Raw genomic sequence first — 18,944 nt, forward strand, 5'->3', positions numbered from 1 at the left:
TCTGTTGTCCTGTTTCATTTACAGCTTCATAGGACTCATCCACTAATGACTCCACTGATTTTCCAGCTCAGTGTGTTTCCGAGTCTTACATGTTAAAGTAGTAAAAAGCCTTTTGTGTCTCCAGTGTGTCAGTTGAGGCTGAAAACAGAACTCTGGGGGTGTGGAGTTAGAAAGCAGTGAGGTTAGCACTCCCCATGTCTGATGGAGGCTAGTAGCTCCAGGATACATTAGCTGCTACTAACGTAACACACCTGAAACTCTGATCTAACCTGTGTGCTGTTGAGTTGCATTGTGGGTAATGTAGTTGGCAGGCTTTGACAAAAACGTTGTGTGGAATCAAAAACAGATTCACACATTCTGCTGGATTTTTGATTCTTAAAAAAAAAAGTTTGGACACACACTCATTTCTTTATTTTTTACTATTTTCTAGTTTCTTTCAAAAGTCAAGACATGAAAACTATGAAATAGCACATACGTAATTATGTATTGTTAAAACTAAAGCAAACTGTTTCATATCTTTTGAGGTCATCACATGGAATGAATCTAAAATATTTGAGTTTGCAACATGATTCCATGTGTTATTTCAGTTTTCATGTCTTTAGTATTGTTCTTTGCTTCAGTATTATACTCATATAGCATTGCTCTACAATAGTGAGTAGGTGTGTTCCTGGTTTGGTCTCAGCCCCTTGGCCTAAATGAAGGGAACTCTGGAAGAAGTATGAACTGCAATGACTGAGCCAGCCCTCATCACCCCCCATCAGTGTTAAACCTCACCGGGAGCAGTCAGGTTCCTCCACCAACCAGCAACAAGATGCACTCAGACATGTACGCTCCATCACCTGAGATGCTGCCGTGGAGTTTCCCAACATCCTCTGTGCAACAACTCTAAATACTTCAGATTGCCTCTCAGAGTTGAGTTCATTGTTAAATAAAGCAACTTTTTTGTTTATTAAGTGAAGTTTCTGCTTGAGTTTTTTCCTTTTAAACCCAAGAAAGTTGTGAATATTATATTTATACCAGTATTGAGTGTGACATATTAAAACACACCAAGAATCCAGCACAATAAAGTGGTTCCACTTATCTCCAGGCACCATCATCTCTCAACATGTCATATATTTCAGACTGTGTGTGTGTGTATTTTTGAATAAAAGACAGACTATAAGACCATTTTAATTCACATTTGTCTTTTTTATAATACATATTTCAGTAAAATCTACTTCAATACACTGATAGTACAAGAAAAAAATAGTATATTATACTTCAAATTGGAGCACACCTTTTAGTTCTTTTATCTGGACGCAGACATCCTTTCACTCCCTTTTTATGAACAGTACAAAAAGACAAGTGTGGAGACTGACAGTGCTGTGGAGTAACAGAGCAGGAAACAAAGAGATGAATTCAAACTACATCTGTACTGATACATACCCGCTGAGTATCAAAAAATGCTTTTTACATTTCTGTTTACAACAAAGTCTTATCAGGCTTTTTATATTATGTTTGATTACAAAAAGGACTGGTTTCATTTACAATCTAAGGCTGCTCATCTCTGAGCTCTGAAGGGTGTGTATGTGTGTGTGCACGCGTGTGTGTGTGTGTGTGTGTGTGTGTGTGTGTGTGTGTTTGTACAACAGTCCCTTTAATCCTTTGTGGGGTTTCAGCAGCTCTGTAGTAAGAGCAGACTGACAGTCTGGGCCAATCAGAGAGCAGCTCTGCTCTGTGGTGGTGGAGGGGAGGGTCCTGCACTTCCTCAGCAGTGTCCACAGTCACTTCCTGTTCCTCCCCTCAGTGGCCCCCCCCCGCCCGGCTGAGGGCGCAGCTCTCAGGAAGCTGGGGTTTCTGCTGATGCTGCAGGCGGGCTGGAGGGGGGCGGAGCCTCTGCTGCAGCCTCTGATTGTGCTGCATCGGGCTGACTGCTGGAGGGCTTTGGGGGCGGGGTGGGGCTTTTGGGCGGGGCGGGGTGAGGCTGGCTGACCTGCACGGAGAGCTGCGGCAGCGGCTGAGCCACCGCCGCTGGCTTGGCCAGGATGAGCTGTGGTGCTGGCCGGCCCGCGGCTAGCTGGACCGTCTGGGGGGCGGTTGCTTTGATGGCGGTCTGCGCTAACTGTGTAGCGACAGGTTTGGCCTGGATGAGCTGCGTCACCTGGCCTGACGAGTTAGCCTGCATGAGCGTGGCCAGCTGGTTGGCTGGGATGGTGATGATGGTGATCTTCTCGCCTGCTTTGGAGCCGGCGGGCAGCATGGTGGGAAGCGCCTGGATGACCAGTTTGGGGGGAGCGCTGGCATTAGTTACCGTTACCGGGACTCCTGCCGTGGTGGTGAGGATGGAGGAGGAGTTTAACGTCACCTGACCTAGAGAGTTAGTCATGACCACTGGCATGGCTCGGATGGGCCTGCAGGGGAGAGAAGAAGAAGAACATTAATTACATCCCTGCAGTCCATTCATTTCTGGTAAGTGGACAGTATAACCACACAGCCCTGACACAGCTGCTCAGCTCACCAGTATTAACTGTAGGTGTAACTGAGCTAAAGAGCGTTGAACTCAGGTTCTTTGTGCTCAGGAAGAAGCACGCACATTTAAACTCAGATATGTTTGATATCTGCATCAATCTGGACGTCTAAATCAACTAGTGATAGCAGGAAAAAGAGGATGTGATGCAGCCCAATTACATTTCTTTTTAACTCCTGATCCAGCCATTTGTTTGATATTTCAAACCAAAAAACAAGATCAAAAATGAACTACTGATATTTTTAATGTGATTACAAACAGCATTTTGTTGGCCATGATAATAGCTGATAACCTGCATGTTCCAGTGTTATGCCTCTCTGACTGACTTCATTTAGTTATATATATATATATATATATATATATATATATATATGTTTGATCTTAAAAGTAACAACAATTCTACCCTGTAACTACACTGTCAGTCAGTTTGTCCTGTGAGTCAGCATTGTTCCACCTGCGGTTCAAAGCCATGTGTCCAGTGAAGACAAAACCAGTCAAGGGTTGTAGAAAAGCAGCTGTGGGTGGGTGCAGATGAGAAAAGGCTGGTGCAGAAAAAAAAAAAACTGTTTTGTATGGTTGTATGGGCACACTTTGGCTTCATTCAACACCATACAGGACAAAAGTAGAACAGAAAAGTGCAGTAGTGCAGCCTCTTTTGGAGCGTTCAGTGTGACATGGTCAGGTCCCCCGGGTTTTACTGAGTATAGTGATGAGGTTAAACCTGAGATTAGCTACTAGTGAGCCCTGGAGCTGTAGAGCACTCTCCTCTGGGCAGCTTGTTTCAGACACAGCAGTGTTTGTTAAAGTAATGTTACTCTAAAAGATCCAGCTGACAGGATCATCATATACATACCAGAAGTCATCATGTGGGCTATTATCTTTACCTTCAGACCCCTGTTGTGTGCACGTGGATTGTTTATGATTCCACACGTGCCTGGATTTACAGTTCAAAGGGTGTCTTGAAGTTTATCTGGAGTTTGTTCAGCTCAGACTTGTTAAATGCAGTTTATAGCTGGCTGGATCATGAGCAGGACATCTGAATGTGCCCCTTACATGAATTCTTACTTCTGAAGAAAGATCTCTGGGTATAATTCCCACAATAAAGAGTTGAATATCTACACATGATCAAAAAGGCTGTACAGTCAATGAATATCATACGAGAAAAAGAACCAGTACAAATATAGTTTGAGATATTTCAAAGTTCAATTCTACTAACTGCACACAGTCAGTTGTCCATGACAACTGGGCAAACTCCATTTGCTGAGGAAAACTGAGTAATGGTTGAAAGCTCTGGTAAAAGCTAGACAGAGACCCTTGTGTTAAGAATTGTTTTGGGACTTTTGTTGTGATATTCAAACAGCTGATTGGGACAAAGATGTCAGACCTGGTGGCGGCGTTGCTGGGGATGACAGTGACGTAGGTCTGCTGAGGCTGGGTGGCGGCGGGGGAGTTGGTGCCCAGGCTGGCGGGACCCTGCTGACCTGACACCATGCCCTCACTGTCCTCCACCTCCTCGCCCTCCTCTTCGTCGTCAATCACTCGGATGTTCTTGGGCATGTCTTTGAACTGGTAGGCCAGCCGCTGACCCTCCACTTTCGCAAGGATGCCACGCTGGTAGTAATACCTACACACACACACACACACACACACACACACACACACACACACACACACAGCATGTTTAGGTCTGGCAGACTCTTGTCAGAATGATTAAAGCTCAGGTGTTTGTGAAGGCGAGCTGACCTCAGGGCCCGCCCCATCGTTTCGTAGTTCATGTCGGGCTTGTTCTTGTGTTTCCCCCACAGTTTGGACACGGCCTTGGAGTCGACCAGTTTGAAGATGCCTTTCTCCCTCTGCATCCACTTGATGTAGCGGGGGCAGGTGTTTTTATCCTGCAACAGCTCCAGCAGGAACTCCCACAGGTAGGTGGTGTTGCCTGGAGGAAACCAAAAAACAACATGAAATCCTCAAGTTCTGAATCTTCGTCTGGCTACTATGATGTATCAGTAATGGCATACAGGTATATTTGATAGACCAGTACATCTGAGACATCATACTGCATAACCACTGTCACTAGTGGAATATACTCTACCCAGAGGCTGTGACACCAACACACACCTTTTCCCTCTCTCGGTCTCTTCTTGATCCCCAGGTCAAAGGAACCATTGGATGCAGGCTGGTGTGTCTTGGGCTTACGTCCTCCTGCATTTAACACACACACACACACACACACACACACACACACACACACACACACACACACACACACACACACACACACACACACACACACACACAGAGTTAAATTCTCCATTGACATCATTTTCCCCATCAGTCAGCCTCTACTTCATATATGAGCAAGTACAGTAGAGGTGAACAGTAGCAGCATGTCATAGTGACACTGACCTCCTCTCTTCTTCTTGGCAGCAGGTTCACATTCAGGAGGGATGGGGAAGGACTCCTCCTCTATGGGTCCGCACTCTGTGGAGACCTCCACCACTGTCTCCATCATCACGTCCTCTGCTGGGGACAAACACACCACAACATTCACACTCTTCTCCTGCTGCTGGATCACAACAGAAATTAAACATGTGTACTCTGCAACAAGCTGTTTCAAACCATTGTGAGATGCCCAAAGTCAGTACAGAGTCAGTAAAGCACGTGTGAAAATGTTGACCTGCTGGTGGCACTAGAGGAAAGTCAGAGGATCACCAGAGAGATTAGGATTCTTCCTCTGGAGACCATAAATGTTCAAAATGTTTGTTGTAATGTACAAAATGTTGTTGCCGTCTTAAACTACGTCCACATTAAGCTGGCTAAAATTCTAAAATGCCATTTTCAAACAAGAGTTTCAGCTTGTTTCTGCAAATACCTCCGTCCACATTAAAACGACTTAACAGGTAATTCTCCTCCTACTGGGCATGTGTGGAGGACAGATGTCAGCCATAGAAAACCAGAGAAGAAGAAACGGTACACTGTTTCCATTTCCACAGCGGCTTCCTGACATTCAGCTTAATGTGAGCAGTTTGAGCAGAGAAAGGTGGTAGATAGCTCCGTTGTCAACGTAGACAATACAGAGAACACTCGCATGAAGCCGTCTGCCATTGTTGTTATTGTTGTTATGTTTCTTCTTCTTTCTCTTCCAATGAAATGCTTTCTGCCACTGTTTTGTCAGCGATATGACAGCGTTTCTACAAAGCTCTGTTTTTCCCCGTACACACTACAATGCCAAGCCAGTGTTTTCACATTTACACACTCTGGAGGCCGTTTTGTTCATCTTTCAAAGAATAAACATGTTGCTTTCAAAAGCTAGCCTAAGCTAGTGCTTTATTCTCGCTATCATTTTCAACGTGCTACATTTTCACATCCACAATTCCCTACTTCCTGGTTACAAACCACAATAACAAATATGTACTGACCTCTACTGGCCAACTCTGATATTGCATCAGTTTGCTAAACTGTGAGTACAAACATTTTAAGCACAAATCTGGTATTCATCAATATCTTTTTACCTGAATTTGTTCTTACTCTGCAAACAAATTAAGAAGTGCCTTAGACCTTACATATGCACAAATCATACATCATACATCCCACCGTCTTAAAAATATAGGTCTAGTCAAATTAGAGCCTGGTGGATATATCGGTCAGCTGATATTATCCTAGATCTCTCGGTATCGGCATATATGTTGTCCAATATGCATCTTATGTAGCATTTTATGTATGTTTTTCTTGATTCAAGTTTAATATATAGGTACGTATATTTTTGTTGTGTTTTTTATAGTAATTTATAATCATTAAATTCCCAGTCAAGTTTACTGTTTCAGTGCACTGATGTCATTTTATACAAGTAAGTTTGTTGTTAAACTAATGTAAATGTCATGCCTCCATTACATATCTGTCACAAGTGTTTGATAACCACATTTGAGGGATCATTGCAAAAAATGCCAGTGTGTCTCTCTCCGGATGGCAGACAGGTTGCTCTGGTTCTGGTTTGAAGCGGCAGCTGCACTGGTGAGCGGCTGTACACAGAGGACGACTCACTTGGCCTGCCGTCACTAACTCTTAAATAAGGGGACGATTTTCAGCATCAACGAATATCTCATCTTGTTAAATGTCTGATGTAACGGGTAACACTAGTGTTGTCACGAGTTTATTAATCAGTGGGAAAGTGTTCTCACCGTGGTATCTCTACTGGTTAACCAGCAGCCTGTTCAGTGTTCCTCACAGCCTGGCAGGTCAGTATTAACACGATGCTCACCTGGTGCAGCCATAGAGACTTCTTTAGATCAATTCCACACATCTACACAGTTAGGAACTTTTTATTTTGTTACTGCGTGGTGGTTTGCAGGTTGTATACAGGATTCACAGGTTGTGCCATTGACATGTTTACTTTTGAAACTATAGTTTGCATTGGCTTTTCTACATTTTTACCATCATAGCCACTGCTGCACTGCTCCAACACAGCTTTCCTCACATAGAGAAATGTGGGTGTGGTAGTATGCTAATTACTGATAGTGAGCATGCACCTGTCAATTCAGCATGATTCTGATTCACTAACATACACACAGTGGTAGGAATAAAGTTGGCTGGTGTGCACGTGTCATGAATCCGACGGTAATTAAGAGTGTGCACTTAGTTTGTGTGCAAAGAACATTTCTACGCACAAATTAGTGAAGGAGGCCCGTTTTCTCGTTATTCTTGTTGTGTATAGAGTTGTCTGCCATCAACAACGTTGATGCTGATGCTGAGGTGGAAGTACCACCAACATTGGCCAGCAGCTCAACAGGAAAGTCCGGCAGCTCAGACAGGGTAAGATTTGCATAACATACAGGATAGAGAATAGAGCCTTAACCCACAACTATTCAACATTCCCTGCAGAGACACAATGAGGATCTGTGTTAATTATCTTATTGTTCTTGTCCACAGGAAAGAGGAAGCAAGACAACAACACAGAGCTGCTGCAGTATTTGGAGAGAGCAGATGAGTTGTTCATGCAGCACAGCAGAGACATGAATGAGGACAGAAATGCTCTGCTTGGGCTTCTGGTGGCGCTTATAGAGGCTCAATCAAACTAATAATGTATATGAAAACATGGAAAAGTTGTGCAACAAGTCTACTGAAACTGCACATTTGTTTACTTGTTGTTTTGTTCTTCTTGATTGCACTACACTCTACGCTTGTTTACATTGTGATGTGTCTGTTTTGTTATGATTGTATTTAATTAATTTATATACTTTTCCAAAATGAACTTATTTTCTAAATAGATATGTCAGCATCAGCATGTTTAATCAGAGAAACTGATTGAACATGCTCAAATATGATTCTTATGTCAAACTGGGGCTCGGTGCTCCGGTTGGATCCAAACAGAGAGCCGGGGCTAGCTGGGAGGCTAACGCTCCGCTAGCCTACCAGGGAGCCCCGGTTTGTTATTCAGGTTAAAGTGGGAAGAAGCAGCAGGTTTATCAGGCAGCTGAGTGAGGAGGAGCCTGTGGAGGACGCACGTGTTAGACCCGCTTTCACTACAGGCAGATTCACTCGCTACAGGGCAAGGAAATAAAACCAATGAATCAATAAGTACAAACACTGGTGATTTCTTCCTGTAGAGCCCACATGCAAACTATTTTGGTTCACCGCTGTAAAGGAAAGAGGTGTGCTAGATTTGCAACACAAGACAAAACGAGAGCATCGTTACAAAATGACAATAATAAACAATAATCCTTTATCTCGATTATCTTGTTTTCATAATCAGCCCTACTCTCTTGTATAACTGTAGAAATAATTGTTATTAGTGTCTGTATATTTCTTAGTATCCATGTTGTTAGTTTGCTTAGTTATGAGACAATAATTTGTGCCTGATGAAAAATGAAGCGGAGCAGCAGCGGACCATAGCTCTGCAGCTCTGCAGCTCTGCTTCTGCTATGTTCACATTTCAGAAAATGTGATTAATATTTCCCTCATTAATAATCCCTTTCCTCCCTCCGATGCCTCCGGGGGAAGATCTCTGTTCATCCTGAACACATTTTCTACTGTTCCCAGACACTGTTCGTCTCCAGCCCTCAGGCAGATATGGCTGCTGAACAGTTACAGTCCTCTTTACATAGACCTACTCCTGTTCTTCTCTTCCAAACCACACAGCACAAACATCATTCAGAGAGCATTTCTAAATAGTTTGATGCAAGAACTTTCTGGTTAATTTCATCTTACAAGTAAGCAGAAATTTCTGAAGGCATGACAACTGACTAAAAAAAACACCAGTGTTTTGCTGAATAGGAAAGTTTCACAAGGTTGACGTCACACTTCTATGAACGTGTACTTGTGTGTGTTCATGTCAGCTGTGGTTGCTCTACGTGAGGGCTGGACTTCTTTGTTCTTATTTTTTGTGGTCTTGTTCCGTTATTAGAAACGTTACAATTTCTCCTCATTGTTTTTTATTTTTGTACATAACGAATTCAATGCCTCCACTCTTAAAAATGTTTAAAAAGTTTGAAGACTTTTTAAGGATCAGCGGGGTGATTTTGACAGAGGCCTCGAAATTCTCTATGCAGGAAAAACCCTGACTAAATAAACTGATGACAAGAAGAAATCCATCAGGATGTGTGTGGCTTCATCTTCATCTGTCATCCTCCTAATGGTACACACATCCCTGCCGATATGATCCATGTGCAATAAAAGCAGCCACTGACTGCTGTAATCATTTGCCATCTAACATGTACAACAGGCGACATGCTGATGGCCAAGTCCACTAGTAGTTCCTCATCCATTTGACTCATAGATTGCTGTGTTTATCACCTGGAGGAGGAAGTAGTGAAAGTGTGTTTACCTGTGTTGCGTTCGTTGTGCAGTCCTCCGGGAGACTCCATGTGAAGAAGAGCTTCAGCTGCTTCAAACGTTTTGTCAAAACACACCATGTCGTGACCTGACATCTCCACTGAGAAGAGGAGCAGAGAGAGAGTCTGTCAGCACACAGACCGCTGAGAACAATGCATGCTCAGTGTACAACCGCTTATATCACCAGACGACAACACTTAGATCCTGTTTCTGCTGACTAAATGTTACGTTCACAACAATCACCGTGCGACTACAATCTCAACTATTTTGAAATGTTGACTTCCTTGTTTGAAGTTTGTAGTGGCCTCCCTTCCTGTTTCCTGTAATCTCACCTACAGACGCAGACATGGCTCCTGCCAGCAGAGGGCAGTCTACTGCTGTCATACACGCAGTGTAGAAGTGTAGATTATTATGAATGACACAAAGCGTGAGTAGTGCATTTAAGCTCTGTTTAACAATAAAAAATTAACTCTGGAAGTTCAAGAACATTTAGCAAAACAGAGCAGATGCATTCCAACCCTGATCTGGATTCTATCTGGATAATCAGCAGCAGAAACACCTCCATGTACACTCTAAAATATCAGCTGATATTCTATATTGTTCTCATATGCAGATCTACTAACAAGTATTGTATGTGCATCCAAAGACTGATAATATCTTATTCCTCAATCCCACACACACACACCGTCCTGCTGCCACAAATATTCACTAGAGAACCAAATGTAGATTCATCCGCTGCTGAAAATAGTCCCCAACAAATGCACTACTTCCTCCTGTTTGAGTCATGATTGCTAAAAACTACAGTAACCAGCTGTTTTAGGAAATTACTGAAGCTTTTTGTAAAAGTGAAACTATACATTTTGAGCTGTTTTTAAAGATGAATATATTCAAAGGGAATCAAAGGAGCTTTAAAGGATGAACACATTGGTTTTGTTGACTATAACAAAAACATAGAATACCAGCCTGCTTTACCCTTTAAAAATCCCACTAGCTTTTGTTATGAATTATATCCTTTAACTATACAACTAAACTATATCATTCATTCATTAATACTGTTACAATAGTATTAAAATCTATTTATAACCAAAAAAAAAAACCTGCTCCACCCTACAAATGAACTTTATCAAACATTGTATGCAAACAAAGATGTTGGTCATCACTTGCGTTCATGTTGACCTTTTTCTTTTTAAAAGCCATGGCAATGATTCAATTCACTATTTTCAGCCTCTTACTCCAGCACATTGTGTAACAAATCATTCACTCATGTTTTAATACATAAGTGACAGTTCATGTGACCGGTCCTGATGAAGGTCACTGACTGATGGAAAAGTCTGAGAGTAGACGTCTTTTTCATTTGACAAAGTCAGCTGCATTCATCTGGAAGCATCTTCTGCTGCTTGTATGAGGATAATGAAATGAATGTGTGAAGGAACATCACTGGCTGGAATGTCTCCTGTAGAAACACAAGCTGTTCTGCTCTGTTCTCTTACTGACAAATCTCTGTTGTAATGCTAATACCAGGTAAACCACTGGTATCCAAACCCTGTACGGGCACTGAAACACACATGGATGTAGTTATTAGAGTTGGCTGGAAGTTTTGTGGTGCAGTGTGTGTTCGTTGGCTGGCTGGCTCACCACCTCACTAATGTTAGTCTCTTTGGTGATGATGTACAAAGTATTAACAAAAAAATGCATCTTTGTCAAGAAAAGCTAATTATTAAGTTCTTAAATCCAAAACACACTCAAACGCCTTCCTGAAGATGAACTGCAAGAGAAAACTGTGTGTGTGTGCTGTTCACTGTTCAGGTGCTGCACTGGGCCCCTGCGATGCAGTTGAGACATATTGTTATTAATAACTCAGCTTGCTACGAATAATACGTGTGATTCTTATGTCAACTGTTTTTCAGCCACCTGAAGTTTCAGTCAGTTGTTATTATGGAGAACAAGCAGAGAAGCCCAGATTGAAAACAACCACAATCATATTAAATCCATTAAATCCTGCTATTGTGACACTTTTAAAGCAGTGAGATTTCACACTTTCACTTTCACATTCAGAGAACACAGCCTCACCGGTCTCTGCCACCTCTGTGACCACCTCCTGCTCCTCGGCCACGTCCTGCATCAGGTACGTCTCGTCATCGTAGACCAGCACCTGTGCAGAGTAGCACTCCTCCACCTGGGCGCTGGGCACCTCCTCCACAATCACCGCCGGACAGCCCTCCTCCTGCAGGACCACGCCCTCCTCATCCTCCTCCTCCTCCACAATCACCGCCTCCACCTCCTGCTGCACCACTTCTTCCTCCTCCTCCTCCTCCTCAGCAGGCTGCTGCTCGCACTGAACGGTTTGGAAAGATGCAAAAAAAAAAAAAAAAAAGGGTAGGTGTTTTGAAATGTCAGAATATTTTAAGATTTCAACAGTTCACTTGGTGCAGAGAAAGTTATTCTAATGGATAAGAAGCTATAAAGATAAGATCCATTTCCTTTTAACCGTGTTTTTATCCCTTGATCGGACTTTTAGAGGCTTTTTTTTTTAGTCATCTAATAATAAAAGAATACATATGCACTGCACACAGCTCTGCTCTTGATCTTTCTTGGCAGCAAATCTTACAGAAAACTCCCAACCTGTTCATCTTCCACCTCTCTGCTGGTTGGATTTTTGTGGACACGGTGGCTGATGTAGGATCAGTATTTCCTCCCACTCATGGCTGCTTTGTGTCAACATTTTCTACTGCCTCACACTACATACTCAGTCGTTTTGTCATAACACACGGTTAAGAGTCTCCTCTTCATAGAGTTCATAGTATTTATGTCATTTTAAATCACACAAGCGGTGGATACACGATAAAGGCAGTTAACAAGTGGCTCACCTTCCGAGCTCTGGTGATCTGAGACATATTGTTATTATTGATATTGTTTGTAAACATTTAGACAGTGTGAAGACATTCAGAAGGAAAGCTGTTCACTCTGTTATAATAATGTGTTACGTGTGCCTGTGTGTTCTAGACCCCCATATGAAACCGACAGGAAACCATCATCTTCGTTTCACAATAGCAGCATGTATCTACTCTACGCTGCAACTGGGTTATATGGTTGAACTCATTACTACAACATCAATAAGAAAACGGATGTATCACACTGTGTGGTCAATGTACAGAAAATCTTAAAATCATACATTTGGACAGCAGACTTTTCTAAAATCATAGTATAAGATGATCATGATAAGATTCTACTGGAAATAGTTAACTAGTACGTTCAATTTGAGCCCAGCATGTTTCCAGGTTAGTTCACCTGTGTTGCTATGATGTCTGGTGCCAATTCAGACATCTAATAAAACTTTATGGGTTGTTGTGCTGGCTTAATACCAAACAAGTACAAGTACAAACCACAAAATACTTCAACTCAAATGCCAGATACTTTGGAATGTCTTTGTTGTTGCACTTTTCCTCTGACAACCGGATCCTCAAAAGCTTCTCCTGTGAGATGCTGAATGTATTTCTTTTGCTTACTTTTTTTAATTTTAACTAACAATAATCAATTCAGTTTTATGAAAAGCACAACAAGTTACTGGTCAAAATTTTAAGCAGGCAAATGGGCTATTCTCAACAGAATAGCCAGGTTTAGTTTGGATACAGATTACACATTTTGACGACTTTTGCTCAACACCAGTGAGCTGACTGATATATTGTGCACCCTTAACCACACTACAATAGACAAATGTCTCACTTTTAAAGATTTCAACTGCAGCAAACATCTCATTAACCCATGTGCATCACAGAGAAAAGCTCAATTCACTGTACTCTCTTCTTCTTCTTCCACTGACTGTCCAACCATTAGCACAACCTTTATTTTATTTTGCTGACTACCATGACTGCAGGTGTGGGGTCACAGACGCTTACCTGCTGGGGCTCTTCCACCACGGTGACATACTCCACTATGTTCCCTCCACCGTCTGACACTACCACCGAGGTCATCACTCATTCCTACCAAAACAAAAGCATAGGATGGAGAGGATGGAGACAACAATGCTTACATAACAGAAAGGAAGGATTTCTAAGTATGATTTGATGTGTGTATGTGTGAGTGTGTCGGTGTTAGTGTGTGGTGATGAGAAAGCCTCACGGCACCCTCTCTCCTTGTGACTTATCCCAAAAATGTTGTGGTCTTTGTTGTGAGGAAAGAAGACCCAGTCAATAAGTCATCCTGTAATTCCAATCTTATGGTAAATTCTGCTAATAAGTGATCCAACATCAGGCTTTTTTGTGTCAATAACATTGTCACTACATTTAGTGAAAATGCAACTTATCTGTCACAGACCTTCATCAAGCATTACAGAACCAGTTGAATCACAAATACCTGAGACAATAAGAGCATCAATAATTGATAGAAAATAAATATTTGGCTCTTGTATGAAGACATTGTTTCAAATTGTGAGTTTGATTCCTAATGAGGCATCAAACTCACAATGATTACACTCAGTTTCATATTTCAATAACATTAAAACTTATGCAGCTGGTTCACACTGTTCACAATAGCCTTCTATGATATTGTGAGTTAAGACTAAGCATAATAGGGAAACTAGTTCGTAAAGTCTTAACTCATAAATATTTCTTAAAGTATGTAAGAAAAGTTGAACAATGGCAGAGACTTGGTATACAGTTTATATCTTACTTATAAGAAAATTAAATGGCATCATTTGGAGGGAGTTTTGCTGATAGATCATCCTTTACAGTGATCAAAACAAGCATCCTAAATTCTTGCAACTCAGAAGATGCAAAGACACCCGTACCATTGGCCAAATGCCAGCACGACTAATTAAAGACATGAAGAGGCACTGAGAACACTGGCAGTCATGTCAAACACCTCTGGTTTGACTGAAGAGATGACAAGCACTGACCACTGTCAGCACACACACTAATGTTTACTTTCTGAGCGTGTTGGCACGTCAGTGCGCCTCCACAACTCCAAACTCTCCAGCTAACTAGTTAGCTTAGCTAATGCTTCGGCTGCTCACTAAACAAGACTATATCAACTTAGATACACCAACTGCTCACATTATGTACTTTATGTAACGTCATATATTCAGATATATATGCAATAAAAAACAACACTGCATTCCCTTTTACAAGGAAGATCAACCACAACCCAATAACTTAGCAATGGCTAGCAGTAAGGTTAGTTATTGAGCTTCAAACAGTTAGCAGATAGCTAGCTAACATACTGTATTTCGCGTATAGCGGGAGGAGTAAACTGTCACTGACTAGCAAATAGAGCAAATTAAGACATCTGTACTTGGAGTTCTGGTCTATCACAGCCTGCTGAAGTTTTAATGTAACGGGTTCCCTCCTCTTACCTTGTTTTGCTTTTGCTAACGATAAGTAAGCTCCGCGGCTAGCGCTAGCTGGGCCTAACGTTAGCCAAGTTGACAAGGCCAAAACGCTCACTTGGCTTGCACAAACAAGTCTTTGTAAGTCCTCCGTCGCTCAAAAATCACTTTGCAGACACCTATCGACTTCCTGCGTTGAAAACTGAAGGGTGAAGGTGGAAACGGGCCCTGGAGTTGTGTTTTGATTAGTGCTCGTCTCTTGCTATCCTGTAGCTTTCCGGCGCGCCGCCTCTTCGCTTGAACGGATCCAAGCGGGTCAAAGCACAGCCAGCCGTGACGTCACGACGACAAACCCTGCCAACAAGTAGCGTAACCTCGTATGTGCTGCCTGGTAGAATGTAAGCTTGTATCGCCTCTCCTGAATCAAATCACACATTTACTCTGAAAAAATGTACTCCGTACTTACACAAACATCAACAGTAACATCACTAAATAGATAAATAAACAATTAATAATTAATTGTTAATAAACAGATCATTACTGGGGCACATGTAAGGTCATATTAATTTAATTACTGTGATTATCAACTTGTTGCCGATATATTCTATGTTATTTTACTATAGCAATATGGCAATACTGGTACTTGAAATAATATTATAAATGCCTAGAAAGAAAGAAAGAAAGAAAGAAAGAAAGAAAGAAAGAAAGAAAGAATGATTTAAAAACAGCAGAGTCAGGATTGGAATAACCTGGTGAAGTGATCGGCTGCCCCAGGGCTCCAGAGTCCTGGGGCCCCTGAGAGCCCCCAGTTCACTGTGTTGCAAATGAGTATTTTGATCAATTGACAAGTTTGGAAATGTGGTAACACGCTCAACTAAAACACAATATCAGCTGACATGATGTGGTGGTGGGTCTTACTGCTACTGCCTAACCTAGAGGCCCTGTCTTGACAAGGGTTCCTGTGTTGAAATGTAGTTTTAAGACCATTATTTCAACTGATGGTGTATATTCCTAAATGATTGCATTGACCATACACTAAATCTGGTCCCAGGTATTATAGAGGGTTGGAAGAACAGCGGGTTAAAAACAAAAACAAATCGTTTTTGCTCTCGTCATGGAAATTTTTCATCGTTGCTCAAGAACCACAAAAAGACACCAGAGAAAGCATTAAACATTGTTACTTGTTGAAGCAGTTGTAGACACTGTACAACTCATCACACAATCAATAACAATTATACAAATGTCCAAATACAAAAACACAAAACAAAAATACAGTTATCTTGTATTTTTGGAGAGAAAGCATGTTGTTCAGCCGGCCCTTTCTCTAAAGATTGCAAACACAAAGCAGACAGCTTTATACCTCTCCAGAAGCAAAGCTAAAAACAGTCTGGTCCCTAAATGTACACTCCTACAAGCTGTTATACCTTCTTACAAACAAGTGTGCTCACATGATGAGAGGCCACAGAGGCCTCATGGTCAGTAAATAACCCTCAGATAGAAACAAGGTCAAGAGTTCAACTAGCCTAGGAGTAGGATTTCTTCAGGAACATGCATGCCAGAATGACAATGACATTACATCACATTCAGTTAAAAAAACATACATGGAGCCCTTAGTTTGAAAACATTTGTAACATATATACAAAAGATTTATGAAATGATAATCTATTAATCAATTTTCTCTCACAGCTGAGCTGGAAATGATACCCTCTGTCAAGCCAACTGACAATAAAACTTATTTTGATGGATATGGCTGTGTTGTATATGAGGTGATGACATGTTGTGGGTTTCCCAATGGAAACAGCTTCAGATGATTTCTGGACCACTCCAAATGATATTTGATATTTTAATGCAGGCAGACAGACAAACATAAATACAGCAGCTCATAAAAATATTATAATAGTAATATCTGACAGTCTCACAATAATTAGCTTTAAATGGTCAGTTCACCCAAAGTTCAAAATAGATTTTTCTGACCATGCAGATCGAGAAGGTTTTATTTGCCCAGTTCATGAGATATGTCTCTGAGATTTTTATAATCACACCACAGCTATGTGGATGGAAAGTAGTTTGTGATGCTCAGAGCTCTGAAAAATAACACTTGAAAATTCACTGAGTAATTATTATTGGGAATACTTTCTACTGAAGAAATAGTCCCTATGTTAACAAGGACATGGTTTCAGGAAATACGCATTGCTATTAAAGTTTAAACAGCACAAATTAAATTCCATTCACCTCCATTGTATTAGGGTGGCAGTAGAAGTTTCAGTGGCAGATATCTTAAAGCTAGTCTATGTAACCTTGACATAGACATAGACGTGCAAGTAAGAAGTCAGTGAAGTAATGTCACTTACACATTCAGCTAAAGTTTGCTAACATCAGCCACCATAAACTACTGGTAGCAGCAAAATCTCTGTGTGTATTGAACTGAGCAAGGCTGTGTTTTATTGCTTATAACTCTACTTTTCATAACTCTTCAGCTGCTATTGCTTTTTTGAAAAGTTACATGTTTAGTTGCTTTAATTACCTGCTGTCGTCCCACTTTTAGCGAAATTGTGATGAAAAAATGGGGACAGTAGCAAGATCTCAGTGTCATATTTTTATTTCAGTTAAGTAGAAACACAAAAGTCCACAATTTATTTCAACCAGTAACTAACTGAACTCACACTACCCAGCAAACTTTGCCTTTACCACAGCAGCGTCAGAAGCACAGGCCATTGAGACAATTTAGACAAGTGGTTAAAGGTATACTATGTAGGATTTGTTGGTTGGTGTTTGTAAACACACAGCATTCAAAGTTGGCCCCTCCTCCCTGACTCCACGAGCGAGCAAGAGAGAGGGAGAGTGAGAGCAGCGGTGGTCGAGTGAGGTAGAGAGCGAATGAAGAGAGGGAGTGGCGCTGGCGAGAACAAAGCCACAAATCTGATAAATAAAACATTATTTTTTGATTGTTTCTGGGCAGTTGTGTTGTAAAGCACAAATAAACACACCCACACTAGTGCTTACAGATCTCACAAGAGAAAAAGGCAACCAGGTCTACGGAAACAACCCAAATGAAGTGACTTGACTCTCCAAAAAAATTTTTTTTAAAAAAAAAGCCCAAAACAGGTGACCGTACCTGCCACAATGTGAGAAAGAGATTGATCAGTTTATATATGTATGAATATATTTTGCATTTTATAAGAAACCATTTCAAAAATACTGTAACTTGTAACTTTACATTTGTCTTTTTAACTCTAAAAAAGTTGAACAAAATCAACTGGCCAATAAAAAATGAGGAATGAATAAATAAATGAATGAAAGTGAAACTCAAGAAGTTGGATATAACAAACTGTAATTACAGTGAAGGTAAAACAAAGACAGCTTGTTGGCCTTTTAAACAAGCATTAAAAAAAATTACACATACTGGGCCTTTGACTGGCCAATCTCAATTAATGTAGCTGTGGATAAAAAAAACACATCTCTTGTCACCAGCTCTGTTCCTCTATAACACACAAGTCACACACACACATACACACCGTAATAACTTTTAGCCTACTTCTGTTCTTGTTTGTTTAATCCAAAACAGGGAGGGAACGGGGTTGTGGACAAACATCTGCAAATGATTAAAGATTATTTTTAAGGTGTTTTTGCGTTATTAGACAGGTATAGTGGTGAGAGACAGGAAGGATGGGATGTAGAGAGAGAAGGTGACATGCAACAAAGGGTCTGGGTCAGAATCGAATCCGTGCCGCTGCAGCAAGGCCTCCTAACCTAATGTTACATGGTACGCACACTAACCGGTGAACCACCGGGGCACAGCTAATGATTTTAATGTCAGCTAGTACATGCATGGTTCTGACAGCAGGCAGTGATATTTGACAGCTTAGATGGAGCTCAGTCAAACTTTACTTAACGTCAGACATATAGGGAGCAATCCCAAATAAACAACTTGAGAAACTAGCCCAAAAAACCACAACCCACGACAACCAATATTTGTAAGCAACTTTACAGAAAAACAAGCCCAAAGTTGCTTATAATAAGCAGACTTGGCAACTGTGACGCACACCTCTGCACAACCCTGCAGGAAGGAGCCACATTGCCAGATTTAGTGTGAATGCAGAGCTTCATCCTGTCTGCTGTGGCCTCTCTAATCTGCGTGTGTGTGTGTAGCTCAGCCCCGCTCTCAGTCAAATACACACACACACAGACCTGCAGCTCTTTATACATCCATGACACAGAGACAGAGAGCAGAGCAGAGGAGAGCTACAGAAACAGTGATGTAACCTGGTTGCTGTTATTGGTTGGGGG

General features: G+C 41.4%; 1 protein-coding gene across 2 annotated transcripts; it reads right to left on the minus strand.

Annotated features, from left to right (window-relative positions):
- Nucleotides 1-1,483: 1,483 nt before the first annotated feature.
- elf2a (E74-like factor 2a (ets domain transcription factor)) lies at nt 1,484-14,991 on the minus strand. 2 transcript variants are annotated; one of them, XM_067598514.1, is made up of 9 exons: nt 14,685-14,991; nt 13,231-13,314; nt 11,405-11,669; nt 9,327-9,434; nt 4,913-5,026; nt 4,625-4,708; nt 4,250-4,442; nt 3,891-4,130; nt 1,484-2,390 (listed from the first exon to the last, which is right to left on the minus strand). In XM_067598514.1, the coding sequence occupies exons 2-9, from the start codon at nt 13,303-13,305 to the stop codon at nt 1,820-1,822; spliced, it is 1,650 nt and encodes a 549-aa protein (XP_067454615.1). In that variant the 5' UTR covers nt 13,306-13,314; nt 14,685-14,991; the 3' UTR covers nt 1,484-1,819. The 2 variants fall into 2 exon arrangements, with proteins under 2 accessions (XP_067454615.1, XP_067454614.1); XM_067598513.1 differs by having other exon boundaries at nt 4,913-5,029; nt 14,685-14,990.
- Between the last annotated feature and the right edge of the window lie 3,953 nt (nt 14,992-18,944).

This window comes from Thunnus thynnus, chromosome 9 (genome assembly GCF_963924715.1).
Source record: "Thunnus thynnus chromosome 9, fThuThy2.1, whole genome shotgun sequence".
Taxonomy (NCBI): Eukaryota; Metazoa; Chordata; class Actinopteri; order Scombriformes; family Scombridae; genus Thunnus; species Thunnus thynnus.

What these genes read in the sequence shown, in the direction of transcription:
- elf2a (XM_067598513.1), bottom strand. Translation starts at nt 13,305, where the DNA reads ATGACCTCGGTGGTAGTGTCAGACGGTGGAGGGAACATAGTGGAGTAT. An exon ending in TGGTGGAAGAGCCCCAGCAG is followed by an intron (nt 11,670 to 13,230) that starts GTAAGCGTCTGT and finishes CAAACCGTTCAG; the next exon opens with TGCGAGCAGCAGCCTGCTGA. An exon ending in GAGACCGAGAGAGGGAAAAG is followed by an intron (nt 4,443 to 4,624) that starts GTGTGTGTTGGT and finishes GGTTTCCTCCAG; the next exon opens with GCAACACCACCTACCTGTGG.